Genomic DNA, 22,238 nt, shown 5'->3' on the forward strand with positions numbered 1-22,238 from the left:
GACAAGACTCCACAAATTTAATTGTATGGGATCTGATAATACCGCAGCTTCAAAGTCACGAACTGCAAAACTGGGGTCGCATCGTGTTGGAAGTGTGTAAGTGGATGAGGTCAGAGTGACACCGACCCTTTGCCTTGGTTGCAAAGAGATACACAGTCAAAAGTGGGCGGCGAAGAAAAAGACGAAGATATTTGAAGGACCAGAGTATATAAAGGCATGACAGTAGCGGCGTTGACGGTGTTATGAATCAACCATTCATCGTTTAGGTCGCCGCCAAGTCAACAGGGAAGAAGCGCCACGATTTGTGGGAAAAGTGCTGGGGTTGGGCGGATCGTCCACCGAAAATGACATCAGGCGCCTGCTGAAACTAGCAGTTTGGCCTGGGGTCCAGCGCTTGCTTGGTGTTTCAACTTCCCCTGAAATTGATTGAAGGATTATGCCACTAAATTATGGACAGTCCTCTCCATTACCTCCCTACCCAAGTGACAGCGGTAAGGACAGTGCATGACTGATGTGTTAAAGCAGCATGCCAATTTAATTTGGGAAGACACCAACCCTTTTGTCTCTTTTTACTCCTCGTTTTGTGACGATCTTGAATGTCGATACTTTCTCTATTAGGGATGTGGAGCCATACCGTTCTTGGTATAGATCCAGCCCTAAGGGGCCTGGGCGGTTACAGCTTATTGGATAAACAAAGGTGGCGGTGCGGTAGAAGTACTAGGTAACCGTGGGCCTTTCAAGGGACCAGGGACCAATATTCACGCGAAGGATGTGGCTAATGCTCTAACCAGAAAGAGCAATATTTTACCAATCCCGTCATGGATGCAGTGCCAGCTACCTATCTACGTCGGAGTCCGGAGTAAACCGATGTAAAATAGACGCACCTTTATACGGGGAGACGGCCACGACAAGATATTGAACGGTGGGAAGCAGCTTTGCTTCCTATGGGAGCGGTTCTGGACATATGATTGAATAGTATATTTTCCATATTTTCCTAAATAGGGTAAGATCAGATAAGCTTCCTGGGGTTTTTCGAGTTCCCTTTTTCAAACTGTCGCCATCGTGGGTTTGTGCTTTTCTTTGATCTCTTTCGCTAGAAATTTATGCTGCACACAACTCTCGTAATATAGACCGTCACATGGCACTCCTCTTCCAGAGATCGATACTTTTAATTGGTTGCGCCACGATCTTTAACAGGATCGGGCGAGTTTATTCATGCAAAGACGGCACAATTGGCTGTGTATGCAAGTCCTCATGGATTACGATGGAACATGGGGGCAAGAGGCAGAGCTCTAAATACGGCGAGAAAATATATACGTAACTATGTTCTTTCACAGCTGTATGAACAATGAAAGTCCCTGCTACCGGCCTGAGGAAAAACGTCAAATGATGGCCCCTGTACAAATAGAAAAAATCCTGTTTGCGATCAAAAGAAAGAAAAGACAGGGAAGCATATATTGAAATGGTGTTCGATTTTAAAATAATTGGAGTATATTGTTGACCCCAGTCAGCTCGTATACCACGTGACCACTTAACGCGTCAACGCGTTTCGAACGCGTCCTGCAATCCACGAAGAATCTAGCAAATTGAAACTCCACTTGATCGATCCCAACTCCGTACAAACAAACCCTTCTCAACCACCCTCCCCCCCCCAGCAACCCCAATATTTTGATTTTGTCGGTCCATCCAATTGCGATAATTCACTTAATAGGACCGACTCACAATGTCTTCTCCGACTTCAACTCGTCGTAGGGGTCGCCCATCCAGGGCAGAGGCCAGCAGTCCAAGGGTAGCAGATGCACAAACAACTCCCCGCGCTTCTCGTCGTCTAAGGGGTGAGGCAGCGGTTCCTTCGTCATCACCGATGTTCTATCAGTCTTCCCCGGCCAAAGATAATAGCAGCAGCGCCGAGACACCAGATGTGAGAATGGATGAGCCCAGTTCTCCTATCAGGGCATCATCCACCATGGACCAAGAGGAGACTACACCACGGGGAAACCGTACCGCTATCGCAGGTACGACAACCACAAGAACTCCTACATACTAGCTGATTGCTCACGTATAGCAGACTCTTCCCCGATCCGATACATGCCTAGCTCTAGCCCAACTCGCGCTCGTAGCCTCCAACCAGGACGCTCCGATATTCCTAGCAGTAGCAGTGGTGCTCTTTTTGTCTCAGAACGCTCGGCTACAGGCGGCCATCGTAATGTCGTGTCCCGTCGCAATGATCTCCATTCGGGTGGTTTTGGATCTACACCTAGTCGACGACGCAGAGTCTTTGTTGACGCCAATGGAATACCTGCCGCCGATGGAGAGCCACAGTCAGATGCAACCTTCTCGAACATTCACCCCGGCACTTCGGAGGCGGATGCGTTGGGTGGTAGCTCTACCCGCGTTATCTGGGGTACCAACATCTCTATTCAAGATTCTATGTCCGCGTTCAAGAACTTTCTCTACAACTTTGCAACTAAATATCGTCTGTGGGCCGAGGGTGCAACAGAAGATGAAACCCGCAGGTTGGGAGACTCCGCAGAGGAGAGAGAATACATCAACATGTTGAACACAATGCGCCAGCTGGGTGTGGCTAGTTTGAATCTAGATGCGAAGAACCTCAAAGCGTACCCGTTGACCTTGAAGTTGTGGCATCAACTACACGCATATCCCCAGGAGATTATTCCTTTGATGGATCAGACTATCAAGGATGTTATGGTGGAACTTGCAATCAAAGAGATGGAACGCCTGCGGACTCAGAACCAACGCAACCAGTCGCACTCAAGGAATCTCAGTTCTGCACCCGCAGTCCCAAGCTCGGATGCCATGAGTGAGACTGGTCGGATGCCACAGACCGAAATTCCGGATCTTGTTGGCGAAGTCGAGACAAAGGCTTTTAAAGTTCTTCCTTTCGGACTTGATTCTAGTGTGAACATGAGAGACCTAGATCCAGCTGGTATGCTCAATATATACGCCTCTCGATTGAATCAATTCAGTTGCTAACATACACCTTAGATATGGACAAGCTTGTGAGTATCAAAGGTCTTGTCATTCGCGCGACACCTATCATCCCGGATATGAAAGAAGGTGAGTTCGCAGTACGATATTTTTACGTCCAGGCTGGCTAACTTTCTCTCTAGCCTTCTTCCGCTGCCAGGCTTGTAATCACGGCGTCCAAGTCGACATTGATCGTGGAAAGATCGCGGAGCCCACCATCTGCCCACGCCCTGCCTGCAAGCAAAGAAACAGCATGGAGATCATTCACAACCGATGTGTTTTTGCCGACAAGCAGGTCATCAAATTGCAAGAAACGCCGGATAATGTGCCCGACGGTCAAACTCCCCACTCTGTTTCCCTTTGCGTATACGATGAGTTGGTGGATGTCTGTAAGGCTGGTGATCGAGTTGAAGTGACTGGTATCTTCCGCTGCAACCCTGTGCGCGTCAATCCCCGCCAACGGACGCAGAAGGCACTTTTCAAGACGTACATTGATGTCTTGCACGTGCAAAAGATCGATCGTAAGAAGCTGGGCATCGACGTGACTACCATCGAACAAGAGTTGTCTGAGCAGGCGGCTGGAGATTCTGAGCAGGTTCGGAAACTCACGGCTGAGGAAGAGGAAAAGATCCGGCGAACTGCCAGCCGGTCGGATGTATATGAACTCCTTGCTCGGTCTCTCGCCCCTAGCATCTATGAGATGGATGATGTCAAAAAGGGTATCCTACTCCAGATGTTTGGAGGCACCAACAAGTCTTTCCAGAAGGGTGGTAACCCACGCTACCGCGGTGACATTAATGTGCTTCTTTGCGGTGATCCGTCCACTTCGAAATCCCAGCTGCTTCGCTATGTCCACAAGATCGCGCCTCGAGGTGTCTACACCAGTGGCAAAGGTTCTTCCGCTGTCGGTCTCACAGCCTACGTGACTAGGGATCCTGACACGCGTCAGATGGTGCTCGAGTCTGGTGCCCTGGTACTTTCGGATGGTGGTATTTGCTGTATTGACGAATTCGACAAGATGAACGAATCTACACGGTCCGTCCTTCATGAAGTCATGGAGCAGCAGACGGTGTCCATCGCTAAGGCAGGTATCATCACCACGCTGAATGCTCGAACCAGTATCCTTGCATCCGCGAACCCTATTGGTAGCCGATACAACCCCAATTTGCCTGTTCCTCAAAACATTGACCTTCCACCTACCTTGCTGTCCCGTTTTGATTTGGTATACTTGGTTTTGGATCGTGTGGACGAGCAAGAAGATCGTCGGTTGGCCAAGCATCTGGTCAATATGTACCTGGAAGACAAGCCAGAAAATGCAAGCGACGAAGAAGTCTTGGTAAGTAATGAATTTCGAACCCAGTGGTTCTGACACTGTGCTAATCAAACTTCTAAACTTGCAGCCCATTGAATTCCTGACAGCATATATCACTTATGCCAAGACCAAGGTTCACCCCGTTCTTACCCCGGCTGCTGGTAAAGCTCTCTCGGATGCATATGTGAACATGCGCAAGCTCGGAGACGACATCCGCTCATCTGATCGGAGAATTACGGCGACCACTCGTCAACTGGAGTCTATGATCCGACTGTCAGAGGCCCATGCACGCATGCGATTGTCGCTTGAGGTGACCGCAGAAGATGTTGCGGAGGCAGTGCGTTTGATCCGATCTGCTATTAAGCAGGCGGCTACGGACTCGCGGACAGGTTTGATTGACATGGGTCTGCTCACTGAGGGCACTAGCGCGAGCGAGAGACGCCAGCGGGAGGCCCTGAAGCGTGGTCTCCTCGCGGTGATCGACGAGCTTAGCAGCAGAGGCGCCACTCCTCGCTGGGGCGATGTCTATCGTGCTTTGACTGAGCAGAGCAGCGGCGAGGTGGATGGCGGTCAATTCACAGAGGCAGTCCGCACGCTGGAGACGGAAGGTTACGTGAACGTTCTAGGGGAGGGTGCACGACGGAGCATCCGGCGTATTGGAGGTCGACTTCTGTAATCAAATGATGGGATCATGATGCCACGGAACAGTTTGTATGTAATCTGGGAAAGCGTATATTGAGTCAGTCGCATGGATTCGAGGGTACCAGGGCAGGGACGGTGTCTGGTGTTTTTTGTCCAGTTCGATATTCATTTAATCGGCTTTCACGAACGAAACAATAGATAATTGAAAATATATCACATATCATAACCAAAGAATTCATCGCTAGTAATACGCCCCGCGATCCAGATCTAAACCCGTCCCCTCAGGCCACAGCCTTTTCACCATCCCCTTCGCACGTTCAACCTGCTGCGCATCCACCAGAACCCCAACCCTAAGCAACAACTCCAACACCTCCGTCACCCAAAACCGACACCCCACCCCATCCGCATCAAACTCATACCTCTCCCTCCCACTCTCCACCAAAACATCCACCACGTCCCCCACAGTCAACCCAGCCCTAACATCCACCCTGACCGCAAACTCAAGCAGCGCATCCGGACCCGCAAGCGCCCTCAACTCAGATAAAAGAACATACGCCTTCGACCCACCCGCCAAAACACTACTAGGCACGGTATGACTAGGCTGACAGTCCAGTGCGACGCACGTCGTCTCTGACGTGCAGAGGTAGAAGCACCAGTGGTTTGTTCTCTTGGTTGTTTCGACGGGGACTTGGGCGTGGGGGCTTGCGATTATGCGGAGGATTTTCGTGGACAGGATTTGGGGGGCCCTGCTTGGGGGGATGTAGTAGATTGGGGAGGTGGACATTGCTTCTTTTCTTTAGGGGTGTTGGATGATAGAGCCCGTTTGCAAGAGGTTGGTGAAGTTGAGGTGATGGGGGACTCACTTAGATGTTGGTAGGTACGGACTGGAGTAAGCTGCTTTCTTTGTCTAGCCAATCATCAAGAGGATTTATGCTATTTGGTAGGCAGTGATATTGGGGGTTTTGCGTAGATGGGATTCTATCCTGTATTATAAAGTACGCAGTTAGCTGCGGTGAGTCTTCGGGAAAATAGTATGAAATGTTGAGAGTGAATTCAGGAGCAAGGTCTCCACTGATTGTCGTCTATAAGATGGTCAACATAGGAAGGAGCGGTGTCTCTTGATGAAGGGCGTGTTTGAGTGTGGTTTCTCTCTACTCCGTATCATACACAGGATAATATAAAGCATTATATGCACTAGATATAACTATGTTCAACTATTATTTTCAATTTTGGCATGTCTCTAACATAAATCGTTTCTATATTTTTCTAATCCATATACTTGCAGAGAGGCAGACGGTAGCTTTCAATCTGCCAGTAGGCTCTGCGCACGCCATCCCACTCGTTGTCCAGCTTGGGTAGCGCAATCTCCTCCCATTCAACATCGAATCCAGCATCCATCAGGTCCATCTCGACCACCTTCTGGTAGACATCGTAGCTGATTTGTCGGTCCGCTCCCATACCGTTAAAGAAACTCCACTTTCCTTCTTGTTCAAGCAGTCCGATGACCTGCTCACTGAAGAACTCCCGGAAGTCGCCGTACGACTCGGCAAATGTATCGTAGTAAATGGCATCAAACATAACTCCCTGTCCGACCAAGTCAGGGAGAATATCCTGCCATCGGCCCTCGTGGATCGTAACACCCGGCTTCTCACCCCAGCCCTTCCGCTTCATCTCAGCGACAACCTCCGGGTGCGCTTCAATAATATGGTGCTCTGCAGGCGACTGCTCCTGGATGAAGCCATCCACAATACCCATACCATGTCCGACATTCAGAACACGCAATCCAGACGTAGGCAGAAGCTTCTTCGCCGACTTGGCCATAATATCCGACTCCCAAGCCATCATCACACCGTTCTGATCCTGGTCCAGCAAGCGGTCATTCTGGAATGTCAAATTCGAATCAAGATACCGGGAATTGGTGACATCGGGACCCGTCTCAGTAGAAGTTGTAGCAGCCTCGACCAACTGAGGAACAGATTCACTCTCCACTTCCACCTCTGCAGCCCCAGCTTCAGCCGTCTCTCCCTCCTCCTCTTCTTCCTCATCATCATCCTCAAGCTCCTCATACCCATCCAACCGGTTCAAAAGCAACTCAGCCCGCACACCAGCATCAACCATCTGCTCATACAACTCGCCCAACCCCAGTCGCCTAGCAACACACCCAGCGTCTCATTGTTATTATCAAGATCATTCCAAATCGCACCCTCCTGCAGCAAAAACCTCACAGTCGCCGAGCCCTTCTCCACAACGCTCTTCTGGTCGTCTGTCTGCTCTCCATTGGTCTGGACGCCGTTCGGCTCGTCGACGTCAGGCTCGCAGGCCGAAATTGCCGCATGCAACGGCGCGTACCCCGTTTCGGGGTCTCTGACATTGACGGGGTTTGCGATTGTTTGGTTGGAGCGGATTAGTTGGCGGAGCTTGGGGATGTCGTGTTGGGAGGCGGCGAGGAGGATTTCTTGGACGTCGAGGTCGACGTTGATTTCTGTCGTTGGGTCGGTCATTTTTTTTTTTCTTGGTTTTGTGTCTCTTCTCTGTGGATTTAATCTAAATTGCTTGTTAGATTGTCCTGTCTCTCTAAGGTTCAAGTATGTGCTTGAATTGGGTTTTTTGGGATTGGTGCGGGGCAGTGGTAGGATGATTGAAGGCTGGGCTTACCGTTTGCTGGTCGAGGGGGAGATTTATTGGTATAGGGAATTTAGGTGGGCAAGTGGGAGGTACCAGTGGTTTCCTTGTATTAGAGCGACTGGGTTGGAGTCGGCTTTGAAGTGTAGGAGTGAAATATTTCTTCCCCGCCGTTGATATAAAATTTCCGCCCGCCGCGTTCATCAACTCCGCGCGCGCGGAGCCAATCGCATTCCGCGGAGCATAGCCAGAGACTCAACGCCAGGTCATCTACCAAGAGAATATGGCCAGGATGATTATTGCATTTCGTAGTCAAATCATATTGAAAGAGAAGAGAAACATTTCGCCCGATTGCTTTGAGAATCCTAAAAATCACTCGAAACTATTTGTACAGATACCTTATCCCACACCCCCAATCGTCCATTCCCAAGCGACATCAGTAGCGCCAGTGAGAATGAGGGCCGATGCAACCAACTGAATATAATAGCGAAGCTAGGCTTCCCCAGGAACTTCATCTGCGGGGAGCCGTCTTTGTCATTATTCCTTTCCAGAGAGAATTTCTCATTTCGAGTCCTCGACGTTGGCGTTAACGTTCAGACCCAGACCCTGGGAATCCAGGTACAGCTTGTTCTTGCCACCGTTCTCCTGCAGAATCTGGGCAATTTGACGAGCATTCTCAATCTTACGCAGCTCGATGTAACTCTTGCTCTTCTTGATGGCATCACCAATGAGTTCGGCGGAACGGGCCTCACCCTGGGCGCGGACAATGAAGGCTTGCTTCTCTTGGCGGGCCTTGTCAACCAGGAAAGCAGCACGCTGGGCTTCTTGTTGGGCGACTTGCTTGGCCTCGACAGCGGCGGTGAATTCAGGGGAGAAGGTCAGGTGCTGTCAAAGAGTACGACGTCAGTGTTTTTGAACATTTCAGATCCCTACAAGGTTTGGGAACCATACCGTAAGCGACACATCGTCCAGAGCAATGTTGAAGCGAGCAGCTCGGCGAGCGAGGCTATCCCGAACCATCCTGGCGACATTCTCACGCTGGGTGATAAGCTGACTAGCGTTGAACTGCGCAACCACGCTCTTCAGGACCTCGTTGACAATCGAAGGGAGGACTCGCTCATCGAAATCCTGTCCAAGGGTACGGTAGATCTGTGGAAGAGCATCCACCCGGGGCCTTGACAGAACACGGCAGGTGATATTCACCATCTGCAAGTCCTTGGTACCAGTGAGGGAAGCGATGTTCCGCGGCTTCGCGCGCACGTCATAGATAACCGGCGTTTCGATCCATGGAATCCTGATGTGAGTACCTGACGTGAAGATAAATAGTTAGCACGGGATCAAAGAGATGGAAGGAAGACAAAAAGAGAAGATTTACGCCGGCATACCTTCACTGTAGATCTCTTTCTGAACACCACCGATTCTCGAGTACTTGATTGCACGGTGACCACCGTCGACTGGAAACCGCCTCAGTCAGCCATTTTGTTTATATTATCGGAACAAATAGATGGATTCCGACATGCTCACCGTTAAAGAGGGAGTTTGATATAGCCCATCCACCAACACCGAGCAAGATCAAAGCTCCCGACAGCCCCAGACCACCACGACCCCCACCGGAGGGGAAGCCGCCGAAGCCAAACCCTCCACGGCTTCCGCGGTTCTGTAGAATCACTTGGAGTCTCTCCCACTGTTCCCTTGGGTTCCGAGCCATGATGGTGGTTTGAGAGATTAGTAGAATAATATGAGAGAAGATGATGTGACGGAGCCGGCGTTGAGGTTCTTTCGATGTTCCGGCAAATCGTCCGTTTGGGTCACCGCCTTCAAAGCTCAAGCTTCCAGTAAAGCTGCCCGTCAACTTAATCCATCTACACCAAATTGTCTACTGGGGTTCAAGAGTAGGCTACGAATTCTTTTTGTGATACAAGATATTCCTTACGCTTGAATCGGAAGTGTGTGGGAACCTCCGCCTCCTGCCAAAACCGCCCTCGAGCCATTTGCACTCTGAGTCTTTACGCCTTAACGCCCCATCGGTAGAAAGAGCCTGCAGATTGTCTATAACTCCGGCAAAGATGGCGCCTCCTGAAAGAGCCGGAAAGAGTGTCTTTTTGGGAAACATCCCATACAGTAGGTGCTTCCATGTGACAAAGGCCCTCATACAATTGACGCTAACGCCCAATGTCAGATCTCACGGAGGAGCAAGTTAAAGACATTCTTAGCTCCGCGGGCACAGTAACCAAATTTCGTTTGATGATGAACCCCGAGACAGGAAAACCTAAAGGATATGGGTTTGCAGACTTCGCCGATGCCGATGCAGCCGCCTCCGCAGTTCGCAACTTGAATGACTATGAGGTCATGGGACGGAAGATTCGCGTGGATTGGCCTCACAACAACGAGAAGGATTCGATACCCCCAGATTATTCGCAGACGTCTCAGGTACCGGGACAGGATGGACAGATGGGTGCACAGCAGTCATCCGCTCCTCTGCCGCCTCTTCCCCCGGGCGTGGACCTTCCTCCGCACCTAGACTGCCCGAACGCAATCTCCCAAACACTCTCCTCTCTCCCTCCGAATCAACTCCTCGATGTACTCTCTCAGATGAAGTCATTGGTCATGGCTGACCCGGCACGCGCTACGGAACTTTTGCGGCAAGCCCCTCAACTTGCGTACGCTATATTCCAGGCCCTGCTCCTGATGAACCTTGTCGACTACGGCACGTTAGGAACAGTGGTGGAACAGGCCGCCCAGCCCCAAGCGGCAGCTGCCGCTCCCCCCGCAGCGCAGTCTTTTCAGCCATTCTCAGCCGTACCTGGTCCGGTCTCCACACCACCTCAGCCTCAGCAGCAAATGCCAGGGCAAGACGAACTCTTGCAGCAAGTACTCAGTATGCCACAGTCGGCTATCGACGCACTACCTCCGATGGAACGGAATCAAATCATGCTTCTACGACAGCAGCTAATGCAAGGTGCCATGCGGTGATGACATAGCGAGATCGATCTAGACCAACGGACTTATATGATTTTGGTACTTGTGAAACTTCCATACTTGATTTACTCTTTCCTCTTTTGTCTTTTTCTTTTTTTGGCCTCTTTCTATGTTCCAATGACAAATGGGAAGGCGCAAGATGGTTCATGTGATTTGGCAAGGGAATGTATACTTCGTTTTAGTACAGGCTATTGATAGTAGTAGATATCCCATATCTTGATTGTTTTCGGTCGTCCCCTTTTCGCTCCACTCCCTACGCCACCACATAAATTAATTCACCCACACAGATTTCACGTAAATTTAATACACTGCGCAGTATGAGAAGAGTATTATGGAGACCCAAATTTAAATAAAGAAAAGATACACACACAAAAAAAAGGAGCCAGGCTGAAGGATTCGAGTGTCACACAACGGAGTCAAGCGGATTCTTCCAATGCAACTTCGTCCGAAAATGGAAGATCCTCCACTTTACTCGATTATTTCCTGTCTTGCTGACCGACATTCCCCAATGCGAGGTTTCTCTTTCTCTCTCTCTCTCTGTCTCTGACCATTTCCAGATTCATTCACCCCAGCCACGTTCTGCAGGTTTAAACTTTGGTCATTCCTGGAAGTCTATCTTTGTGGTGACAGAAAGTCTGGTTCAGCTAGAGATCCTAGCGCGTGAAGATCAACATCCCCTGAACCCTATCGTTTAGGCTGGGGTCGCATACCCTCCCATTGACATTTCAGTTGGCTAAGCATTCCATCAAGAGTACAGAATATGTATCATATACCTCATAGCGCTTATGCAGCTAGAGAGTACGCGAGCCACTAGTGACAAGCCAAGACTAGAAGGAAGGACCAACCACGCTCTAGAGATAGTCGATTGTTTCAGCTCTCGAGTGGAATTCCCGCATCCAAGGATGCCGATCAGATGCGACAAGGGGATAGTCTCGCATTAGCTCACGATCGACCCGTGTCATCAGCACGCTGTGAGACTGTCTTCCATGGTTATAGGCTGCGTGATAACGGATTCGGATTACACTCCCGCTGAAATACTGTGACAAACAACTACTTAAAGCCCTCCTGAGCCTGAAGTTGCTGTTGTCACCTCAAACAAAGGAAACTTTATTCTGAGGAAACAATGGACTTGTTGAACATGAGTGACTTCCAGACCCACCTGCAGACTGCATATCAGGCACGTCAACGCCTACAGAATTTGCTGAAAGATGGTACATTTGACGTTGACGGATCTAGCCTTGATATCTCTGCTATAGTAGCAGTAGCATAGTAAGTAGTACATCCTCTAAATCTTGTGACAATTACTTGGGTGATTCTGACACTGAACAGTTATGGCTGCATACCCAAGATCACTACGGATCCTGGTGTCCTTGAAAAGATTGAAGCAAGCGTGCAGGTGCTGAAAGACCATTTGGACAAGGGCTATCACGTTTACGGTCAGTGCCTCTTTTTGATTTAAAGTGTTTTAGAACGGGGCGTACTGATACTCTTTGAAGGTGTTAATACTGGCTTCGGCGGCAGTGCTGATTCTCGAACGGATCGAGTGGTCGCATTGCAATCTGGACTCTCCCAGCTTCTGCAAGCAGGTGTGCTGGTCGCCTCAGATAAAGATACCAATGTGGATCTCGAGCGACAAGGTCGCCTGGATTCACATGCTGTGCCCGTTCCCTGGGTGCGAGCAGCCATGTTGGTTCGGTGCAATTCGACGCCCGCGGCCACTCTGCAGTTACGCTTTCAGTGATGAAGTCCATTTTGCAGCTTTTAGAGAGTCGCATCACACCAGTTGTTCCTTTACGAGGCTCCATCTCTGCTTCTGGAGATCTCATTCCACTTTCTTACATTGCAGGCGCGATTGAAGGCAATCCCGATGTGCATGTCCACGTACAGAATTCTCATAAACCCCAGATATTGTCTTCTAGAGATGCACTTTTGTCTGCCGGTATGGAGCCTCAAGTGCTAGGTCCTAAGGAGGGGTTAGGTCTGGTCAACGGCACTTCATTCTCTGCAGCACTGTCGAGTCTCGTTATGTACGAGACCCATCAACTGGTCGTGCTAGTGCAGGCGATCTCAGCTGTGGCTTTAGAAGCCTCATGGGTAATGCTGAGAGCTTCCATCCCTTCATCTCTGCTATTCGGCCTCATGACGGTCAAATGGAATGTGCGAGGAATATCCTTTCTTTCCTCCAGGGATCTCGTCTTGCTCAGGGTATTCAAGGTGTGAAGCTCATACTCGCCAAGGTTTGATGCAGGATAGATATGCGCTTCGATGTGTGCCTCAGTGGATCGGACCTCAGCTGGAAGACCTCCTGCTCGCGCATAAGCAAGTCACCGTTGAGCTTAACTCAACAACAGATAACCCACTAATAGACCCGGAGACCGGGGATATTCTCCACGGAGGCAACTTCCAAGCGGTTTCTGTTACTTCTGCTATGGAAAAGACAAGATCATGCCTTCAGATGTTTGGCAGGCTCCTCTTCTCACAGTCTACTGAACTTGTCGACCCAAGTCTTAACAATGGCTTCCTACCAATCTTGTCGCCGATGACCCAAGTCTCTCCTTCACTATGAAAGGCGTCGATATCAGCATGGCCTCATACATGGCAGAGTTGGCTTATCTGGCCAACCCAGTGAGCTCGCACGTACAAGCAGCGGAAATGCGCAACCAATCAATCAACTCCATGGCTTTTGTATCAAGTCGGTACACCATGCAAGCAGTCGAAATAGTGTCGCTCATGTGCGCTTGTAGTCTGTACATTGGATGCCAGGCCCTGGATCTCCGAGTACTACATTTGACCTACCTCGATAACGTCAAACCCCAACTCCATCTGCTTACATCGGATCTCTTCTCCTCATACCTATCAGACTCAGAGCTTGCAAATCTGACCGAATCCCTATGGGAAAATATCGCAAAAAGCTGGTCGACAACAACTCGTCAGGGTATACCTGAGCGAGTGCAAGCAGCCGTTAAAGACGTTATTCCTACACTACTAGATATTCTGAAAGAGAAGCGCGGCCCAGGCCTTTCGGATCTGAATCGATGGGAAACCCAAGCTGCCGCCCTTCTCAACAAGACGTACCAGGATACGGCAGACGCATTCTTCAATCAGCAAAATACCGAAGAGTTCTTGGGCGCTGGTGCTAAGATTCTTTACCGCACTGTTCGCCGAGATCTCAACGTTCCTTTCCACTTGGGCTTCGTGGAGCACCCGACAGCTAACAATGATACCCTCAACGGTCGCTCGAAAAAGACCATTGGATCTTGGATATCAATCATCTATGAGGCTATTCGCGACGGCAGCTTAATGGGTCCTTTTATGGAATCTCTTGCTTCAAAAAGCTCTAGTGCGGATGACTCTTTGACAAAGATAAGAAGTCTACGGATGTCCCGACTTTAAATTAATGATCCAGATTCTGCAAGTATAGACTTTGCATAATTGCTTGAATCACCCTGGCGGATAATTTCATCAAAAGGATTACTTAGCTTACTTTCAGCTTCTGCTGTACTCACACATCATCCCCCCTTATCATTACTGTGCCTGGATTGCGATTCATAATTGTTACATAGATGAACCTTAGCATATTATTTATGACTTGACTCTTGAAGCCAACTCATGATCTCCGGAAAGTAAAAGCACAACCAACCTCAGGCTTCCGTATCTTGCTAATCGGCCCCACGGCCAGGTAATTATGTTAAGATGTCTTGCAAAATTGGATAACTGCTCCTACACAATCAAAGAGTTTGTTGAAAATCTCATGTATATCCTCACTCAAGTGTCACAAGGTAGATAACCAGGGGTAAAATTTCAGCATACGTATAGAGTTAACATTCTCCAACTTCTCTCAGGTCGCCTCAAGGGTGCAAGTGATAAGAGTGGGCCTACAAGATAGCGGATATATAAAGCACATCAACCGTTTAGCCCGGTTATCATGCTTGCAGTCCTTACAGTTTAGTATCCTTTTACTTCTGTCTGAACGGTAGATCCTTGACAGTTGGAAATTTTCCGTCTTGATGGACGTTAGAGATCATAAGATTCCATGATCTGTGGGTACCAAAGGCCAGGGTAATGCCAGGTACTACTGACCAGGTACAAAGTGCTGCTCTATCCTAGAAGAAAGAGTGGTTTTGAGCCAGCGACCTTTTTGTGGTGGACTTGGTTGTTGTGCTTTTGGGGGAGCGTGGGTGTCTTGGATGCTTCTCATTCATATATAGCTACTGTGTATCTGGATATAACTCAATCATAAAGGAGAAATCAAGCAAAGCCTGTAGCTCACGGTCTTCATCTCTTCCATCTGTTGTAGTATCCCAACGAGAGCAGCGTTGTCGGGGCAGACATACCCCCTCTGGGTATATGTTATCCCATTCACTGCCAGACATGAAACACAACACAGCAAATAGTTGGCTGTGGAGGCACAGATGCAATTTCACTATAAACGAAGCGATTACCCCTTGTAGTCAGTGAATTTCTCATTGTCTCCCCTAGGGCACAGTCACACACGTCCACAAATCTGTTTTCTTCTCTTATGTCTTCATCTCCCAAGCACACTCACTATCCTCATACACGTGACAGCATCGTGCCCTACAGCACTCATTTGCATACACCCTGGCTCATACAGCTTGTTCTTACAGAAGAATATTTTCTGGATCAGCAAGGCCTCATTTATCTCTTCTTTCAGACGCTTCATCTTCCTACATGCATTCGGAATGGCTCGTGGCAAGAGACCCGCCTCCTCTACTCCCTCTGCGAGGGCAACCAAGCTTAGACGCACCCAAACCACCGATGCTGGACAGGCCAGTCCAAGCTCTACTCCTCTCATCGAATCCCAGACTATCGGCATGGACCCTGAGCTGCCAGAAGTCATTAGATCAGAACCGCATTTTGGCAAAAGACGGCTCAGCACACAGCTGGCTTTGAATCTCCCTCCTCTTCATAAACTGAGTGACATCTATCGTTCCATCACTGCTCGAGCACTGGAGCTTAATCTTGGAGAGTTCCTTCAGCATATTGGATCAAAACCTCTGAGGATCGTAACTGCTTGCTCGGGGACTGAGAGTCCGTTGTTGGCCCTGGAGTTGGTACAGGACAGTGAGTTTTTCCCTCATTTTAGTCTTTCTTGTTTCATGAGGGTGAGACTTACCTGACTGGCGTGTCTTCGATAGATCTGAGGAAGCACTTCGATCGAGACTTCAGTTTTCGTCATCTTTTCAGTGCAGAGATTGTGCCTTACAAGCAGCGCTATATCGATAATAACTTTCATCCGCGTCTGCTCTTTCGTGATGTGACTCAACTGAAGGACCGTGTTGCGTGAGTTCGCTCGATTCCTCTTTTATTTATTCTTTTTGGTGCCGCCCTCCCTTCCCTCTGGTTGTGTTTATTTTTATGCTTTTTTGGGATTTGCTGTTGTTTTCAAACTTTTTTATTGCTTTAGCTCTTGTTGCATTAACCTCACCCCCTTAGTCCGAGACGCCGTGCTTGACAAGATCTCCGCTAACTGTCGTTGAAAAGTCAAACCGCTTATGGCTCTCTCGAGAAGGTTCCCAGGAACCCAGACTTGTTAATCGCCGGATTCTCTTGCGTTGACTTCTCTTCACTGAACAACAAGCGCAAGACCCTCGACGACAGCGGAGAATCCGGCGGGACATTCTGGGGGATCCTCGGCTACGCAAAGAGGTACAGGCCGCGAATCGTCGTACTGGAGAACGTACGGACGGCCCCATGGGGAAAGATCGCCGAGGCATGGGGCGGTATCGACTACTTCGCGTGCCATGCAGAGGTAGACACCAAAGCATACTACCTCCCACAAACCCGCGAGAGAGGGTACATGCTCTGCATTGACAGGCAGCGGATGCGAGAGCACGGTCTGGAGGAAACGGCCATGGCGGACTGGGTCAAGATCTTGTCTCAGTTCAAGCGCCCTGCGAGCTCACCGGCCGGTATGTTCCTGATGGACCCTGACGATCGTAGACTGGAGCAGATAGAGAACGATATGACGACACGGCTAGCGTCGCATACAGTCTACAGTTGGGAGCGATACCAAGTCAGGCACCAGAACTACCGCATGAACATGGGCTTGGGACACCGTCGCCCGTTCACTCGCTCGCAGGAGGACGGATCTTCTCAGATGCCGGATTTCACCTGGCAACCTTGGCTCCGGAGTATGCCAGAGCGAGTCTGGGATACGCTTGACGCCAATTTCCTTCGCAAGCTTGTGGAAGGGTATGACATGAACCACAAAGAGTAAGCACTCTTCTACCCCCACCTCTCCCCCTACTCCAACTCCTCAATCTTCCTCTTCCTTTCTCCCCCACCTCCCACCCTCCCTCCCACGGCGGGGGATATTGAAATACATTTTGCTAACATTCATTTTCCAGGCGTTGCATCGAGTTATCTCAGGGCATCGACCGAGAGGTTGACACCCGGGCGTACGGCATCGTGGGCTGTATCACTCCCTCCGGCATCCCATATTTGACCACCAGAGGTGGCCCTCTCTGTGGACTTGAGTCCCTTTCTCTTCAGGGATTACCGTTGGATAGATTGATACTTGCCCGCGAAACCCAAGCGGAACTTCAACAACTCGCTGGAAATGCGATGAGTTCGACGGTCGTCGGCGCTGCTATCCTCTCTGCCCTTATTGTGGGCCACAAAGTACTCGATAAAGGTAGTCAGCAGCCTCGTCCGAAGAAAGAAGTTCCGAGGCACAAACGGTTTGAGCTGTGTCACGATCATGAACTCATTTCCGGTAGTATTAATGTCGACGAAACGGCCGATGTAACCATCTCTGACATCCAAGCCCAAGCCGCAAGTAGTGCGAGATACTGCGTGTGCGAACGTCAAACTGCCACAAAGCGCGATATATTTCGATGCAAGCTCTGTGGTCACACCGCTTGCTCAGACTGTGCCGGTAACCCGACTCATGATTATAGGCGTGCTTCTGAACTGGTGCGTACCCAGCCGTTAGATTTCGTCAGCCGACTCCGAAGCTCTCTCCCCGCTCGACTGATTATATCTGGCGTTTCACAAGAATGTTATAATGTCTTCAAGGCGGACATATCGATCGATTGTCCCTCTAGTGTCTGGAAGAAATTCTTAGACGCTGTAGCTCTATTAATGAGCGACGAGTTCCGTTTTGTCGACATCAAAAGAAGTTCAGTGTGGACGGTCACCTATGAGGGTAAGCATGGAGTTATGAGTCTTGTTGTCAGTGATTCTTGGTCGTCTTGGTCGCTCCATGCAAAGCCCTCAGAGGATGAACCTGTCGTCTGTCTCATTCGCGAAATTTTCTCGAAACCGATTGCACGTATGATTCCCAAGCCCAATTCTCTTTTGGAAGGCGAATGGGAGATTCTCTCCCCTATCAGTTCAAAGCGTGCGCTCACGTTTTCGGGAACTGGACATCGCGTGGGATCTTTTGAAGCTAAATGTGGCATTCAAGTGAAAGGCTTCCCTGAATCCAAAGTATGGACACAAATCGCGGTCGATGGCTCTGATAATGATATCGAAAGTTTTGGAATAGACATTCGAGGAACATATGATCTTCTTCCTCACTGCGGAACGGCGAATGGTTGTTTGCATAAGAAACCGGCCGTTGGAAATTCTCCTGCAGTCTACTTCTTTTTGGATCCCTCGAAGCTCGATGAGCCAATGTACGACTCATTTGTCTTTTCTTTGGAGCATGAACGGACTCTTGGATATGCACCTCGTTCGTCTATTGCGGAAGTTTCTCACAAGTGGCGGTCTTCAAGTCTGGGTCCGCAGCCAAAGTATACCAACGTGTACTATCGTAAATCTATCAAGCTGCAAGCGGTCACGTTGGCTTCCTGTGTTCCGGATGCTCCCATCATCTGCTCCAATCTGAAGCCGCTCGCATCAATGGTGATCAGTAACCGGGACTGTCGTAGTGCAAATATCACCCTTCTCTCTTTTGAAGCACAAGCCACCGCGATCGATTCTTTCTGGAAAAAGGGGCCATGGGAGGTGGTTAATCCCGTGGAATCCCCCACACTACTTGGAGATGTTTCTTGGTTACTCCAAAAAGCCGTTGGTTTTTCAGCGTTCAAGGATTGGATCTCAGTCAATGAAGACAAGTCACCGGGCAATTCAGGCAGCCCTGTATGTGGAGTGTGTGTACCAGCGAAGCCCCGGATCATATGGGGTCGCAACCCGAGAGGACAAATCAAGGCATACGAGGATCCACACGATGCAGCTCTGTACGAACGACAGACCAAGTTCAGACCTCCACCTTTTTTGGTATTTCGTCAAGTCGACGAGCATGATACTGGACATATGCGCGTCACGCTCAACGTCCAGACTCTGCTGCATCAAGCCTACGAGAAGCTCTTGAACACGAATGTCTCTGACAAAGCTTCTTTCTTCTGGCGTGTCGTGCCCAACTCTTATGACTCGAGACATCTTGTGTTCCCCTATTTCAATCTCGTCAGTAACAGAAACGATGCTCCAAGCGCTCAACCGCCTAACTTCCAGCTCGATCTGCGGCCTGAGCAGCTGCGCTCCCTCTCGTGGATGGTCCACCGCGAGAGTGCTGATATTGAGCCTTTCATCGAAGAAGAGGTAGAGGAGGCCCTCCTTCCTATGCTGATGTGGCGAGCAGAAGGCAAAGTATGCGTCGAGAAAACCGTCCGCGGCGGTGTCCTAGCGGACGACGTTGGGTATGGAAAAACAGCTATCACTCTTGGACTGATAGATACCCAGCACAGCCAGCAGACCGAAATAGAGCCCGTAGATGGCCTCATCCCCACAAATGCCACTCTCATCGTCGTGCCCAAAATCATGATCAAACAGTGGCAGTCCGAGATCACGAAATTCCTCAAGGATACGTATCGTGTGTTGGTGATCGACGGGCTGGCGGCATTAGGAAGGAAGACTGTTCGAGATTTTCAGCAGGCAGATATCGTTCTAGCTTCTTGGGCTGTCTTTAACAGCTTGAATCATTATGAGAAATTGCAGCAGTTCACCGGCATGCCGCGAGTCCCGCCAAAGACAGGCCGCAATTTCGATGATTGGTTTGTTAAAGCACACGCGGTTATGATGGAACAGATACAGCTCCTGGTGGATCAAGGCCCCAGCGCAGTGCTTGAGTCGATCCAACTTAGACGCCAGGAAGTCAAGGACAACGAAACTAATTCCACATATATCCCCTCCAAGAGGCTTAAGGGAGACCAATATGCAGACATTCGCAAAGGCCAAGACTCTAGCACCGAAGCGGGAACACATCACGCCGAGCCATCAAGTGAGGATGAGCAGTCGGATGCTAGCGAAGAGGAGGAAGATCCCGAAGAAATTCGGGCCAGGGTCGATAGACTCCTGAAACTCCAGCCTAGGACAATCGACCCCACGGCCTTGAAAAAGGAACAGGATGACGATAGTGATTCAGGAGATAGCGAGGATGAAGAAGCTCCAACGGCATCACGCTCTGGGAAAACACAAGGCTCTGGTAAAAGGGGCCAAGGTGTGAAGCGCAAACGTACACTCGTTAAGATGGCCAAAGTCTGGGATGATAGAAAAGAGTTCGGCATAAATAACACCACTCAACAAAATTGGACGATGGTCAAGCTTCCCCTTCTCCATGCATTCTCATTCAATCGACTTGTTATTGATGAGTTCACTTTTGCGAACCCCGAACGACTGGTGCCTCTTCTCAAGCTTCAGGCTCGTTCGAAATGGGTTCTATCTGGGACACCGCCGCTGAACGACTTTGCTGATGTCAATACGATTGCACCCTTCTTGGGCATCCATCTCGGTATCGACGACGACGATATTCAGTCACAAAACGCACGACTTAAGATGATCCGCAAGCAGCGATCAGAAGCAGAATCTTTCCAGGCGCTCCGGGCCCCTCGGAGTGAGGAATGGCATCGTCGACGACACGATATTGCACAGAGATTCTTGGACGAGCTCACTCGTAAGAATGTTGCAGAGATTGATGAGATTCTGTCATCAGAACATATAATTCTCATCCAGCAATCACCTGCCGAGACAGCGATTTATCTTGAGTTGTGCAAGCAGTTGATGACATACAACCGTTTGGGTCGTCGAGGTGGCAGAAAGGGTATCAGGGGTGATCAAGAAGATAGACTGGATGAAGTGATTGGAAGCAGCAAAACAAGCGAAGAAGCCCTTCTCAAACGGTGTTCATCTCTCGCTTTGCAGGGCCGCTGGCACAATGGTGTACCTGAAGCTCTCACCTGCAGCTCGCTGATTGAGACTCGATTGAAACAGCTCGAGTGTCTCAAGGAAGAACTCATGCAGAAGTTCAAGCACGCTGCGTGGGTATACTGTGCTTGTGACCTGAGATATGAAAAGTTCCACGAGTTCATTGAGAGCATAAAGGCGCACGACTTTGGTGACAAGACTGTGACGGAAAAGATATATCCACTCATTAAGAGTGCAATGCTCACTTCAAAGACAGATGACTGGAGGCTATTCTTTTCTCATCCAGCACAGGTTGCTGAGGATTTATCTGATGCAGAAATGCAGGATGAGACTGGGCTGAAAGAGGATAATGACGATGCCGGAGAAGAGGTGAGCTCTGACAAGACTTCACAAGGGTTGAATAAAAGATTGAAGCTAACAAAGAATGACAAACAGGCTAGCGGACAAGCTTCAAAGCATGGTACAAAGGGTGCAAGGACTGTTAAGCAAGGTGGGAAGAAAGAAAAAGCACCAGAACTTCCAGTCAAGCCAACCCACATCAGCGAGTTCAAGCTCACGCTGCGAACAGTCACGAGTGGTCTTCGAAAGCTGATCCTTGAGTGGGTGGCACGGGAAAGAGCGCTCAGGTTCTTAGAGGCACTACACCTTGTTCAGACAGGGTCAGAGATTGCTGTATGCAGTTCCTGTCATACGAAAACAGAAAAAGCGAACCACATAAACATACTGGGCTCATGCGGTCATGCCCTATGCTCAGAATGCACCATGAAGACGGTTCAGAAAGAAGAGTGCAACGTTGAAGGCTGCCGGGGTTCTGGAAAAGAATTCAATGTCATGGACGCGTCTACTCTTATGCGCGATGAGAAGGACAGAATCACCAAATACGGCGGCAGCAAAATGGACAAGATGATCGAAATCATTCAGGCAGTGTCCACAGGCGATCGAGTCCTCCTCTTCATCCAGTTCCCCGAGCTTATAGACGTCGCATCCAAAGCTTTAGAACTGGCAAAGATCAAGTACACTTCAATCATAGCAACTGACCGCAGGGCAGCACAGAAGGTCCAGAACTTTCAGGAAGCCGGTGGCTTTGGTGAAAACAAAGTGTTGATTCTAAACTTGGGCAGCGAGATGGCTGCTGGGTTGTGAGTTGACTGTCAACTTGTGTCTCAGTTTTTACTAACAGATATTAGAAACCTTCAGTGTGCAAACCACGTTATATTTCTCTCGCCTATGTTTGCTCAGACCCAGTACGACTATGATTCGTCGATGACCCAAGCTATCGGACGAGCCAGACGATATGGACAGGCCAAGCATGTCTACATATATCATCTGCTGGCAAGGATGACAATCGACACTACCCTCTTCCAAGGCCGTCATGGGAAAGTGCTGGTCGAGAGAGATGGCGAGGCCACCCTCGCTGCGAGGGAGGAAGTTGAGGAGTGGGAGGTGGTGAAAGGAGAAGTGATGTCTGTTGTGGTAGACAACGCGTTCTAATGTGTGAGACAAATCTCGCTTAGGATACACGTGATTC

At 49.6% G+C, this 22,238-nt stretch overlaps 7 protein-coding genes across 7 annotated transcripts; 4 read left to right on the forward strand and 3 right to left on the reverse strand.

Moving 5' to 3' along the window:
* Nucleotides 1-1,723: 1,723 nt before the first annotated feature.
* ANOM_002242 (MCM DNA helicase complex subunit MCM4) lies at nt 1,724-4,976 on the forward strand (the record flags this gene model as incomplete). The annotated part of the gene is made up of 5 exons (XM_015547499.1): nt 1,724-2,015; nt 2,069-2,947; nt 3,007-3,078; nt 3,132-4,324; nt 4,389-4,976. The coding sequence occupies 5 exons, from the start codon at nt 1,724-1,726 to the stop codon at nt 4,974-4,976; spliced, it is 3,024 nt and encodes a 1,007-aa protein (XP_015410411.1).
* Nucleotides 4,977-5,183: 207 nt separating this feature from the next.
* ANOM_002243 (uncharacterized protein) lies at nt 5,184-5,726 on the reverse strand (the record flags this gene model as incomplete). Its single annotated transcript, XM_015547500.1, has 1 exon — nt 5,184-5,726. The coding sequence occupies one exon, from the start codon at nt 5,724-5,726 to the stop codon at nt 5,184-5,186; it is 543 nt and encodes a 180-aa protein (XP_015410410.1).
* A 482-nt stretch (nt 5,727-6,208) lies between these two features.
* Nucleotides 6,209-7,443, reverse strand: rmt2 (protein-arginine N5-methyltransferase; the record flags this gene model as incomplete). The annotated part of the gene is made up of 2 exons (XM_015547501.1): nt 6,209-7,091; nt 7,163-7,443. The coding sequence occupies 2 exons, from the start codon at nt 7,441-7,443 to the stop codon at nt 6,209-6,211; spliced, it is 1,164 nt and encodes a 387-aa protein (XP_015410417.1).
* Nucleotides 7,444-7,942: 499 nt separating this feature from the next.
* On the reverse strand, nt 7,943-9,308 carry ANOM_002245 (prohibitin subunit PHB2). The gene is made up of 4 exons (XM_015547502.1): nt 9,089-9,308; nt 8,950-9,018; nt 8,516-8,871; nt 7,943-8,449 (listed from the first exon to the last, which is right to left on the reverse strand). The coding sequence occupies exons 1-4, from the start codon at nt 9,270-9,272 to the stop codon at nt 8,126-8,128; spliced, it is 933 nt and encodes a 310-aa protein (XP_015410416.1). The 5' UTR covers nt 9,273-9,308; the 3' UTR covers nt 7,943-8,125.
* A 145-nt stretch (nt 9,309-9,453) lies between these two features.
* Nucleotides 9,454-10,728, forward strand: ANOM_002246 (putative polyadenylation factor subunit CstF64; the record flags this gene model as incomplete). The annotated part of the gene is made up of 2 exons (XM_015547503.1): nt 9,454-9,685; nt 9,744-10,728. Coding segments are annotated over 2 exons (948 nt in total), but the record flags the coding sequence as incomplete, so codon positions are not given.
* A 953-nt stretch (nt 10,729-11,681) lies between these two features.
* ANOM_002247 (aromatic amino acid ammonia-lyase) lies at nt 11,682-13,936 on the forward strand (the record flags this gene model as incomplete). The annotated part of the gene is made up of 6 exons (XM_015547504.1): nt 11,682-11,812; nt 11,873-11,979; nt 12,040-12,238; nt 12,463-12,700; nt 12,792-13,047; nt 13,113-13,936. 6 exons carry the CDS (start codon nt 11,682-11,684, stop codon nt 13,934-13,936), a joined length of 1,755 nt encoding a protein of 584 aa, XP_015410414.1.
* A 1,307-nt stretch (nt 13,937-15,243) lies between these two features.
* Nucleotides 15,244-22,201, forward strand: ANOM_002248 (putative SNF2 family helicase; the record flags this gene model as incomplete). The annotated part of the gene is made up of 5 exons (XM_015547505.1): nt 15,244-15,625; nt 15,700-15,844; nt 16,046-16,777; nt 16,912-21,849; nt 21,898-22,201. The coding sequence occupies 5 exons, from the start codon at nt 15,244-15,246 to the stop codon at nt 22,199-22,201; spliced, it is 6,501 nt and encodes a 2,166-aa protein (XP_015410419.1).
* Nucleotides 22,202-22,238: the final 37 nt, after the last annotated feature.

Source organism: Aspergillus nomiae (genome assembly GCF_001204775.2).
Source record: "Aspergillus nomiae NRRL 13137 chromosome Unknown contig00030, whole genome shotgun sequence".
Classification (NCBI taxonomy): domain Eukaryota; kingdom Fungi; phylum Ascomycota; class Eurotiomycetes; order Eurotiales; family Aspergillaceae; genus Aspergillus; species Aspergillus nomiae.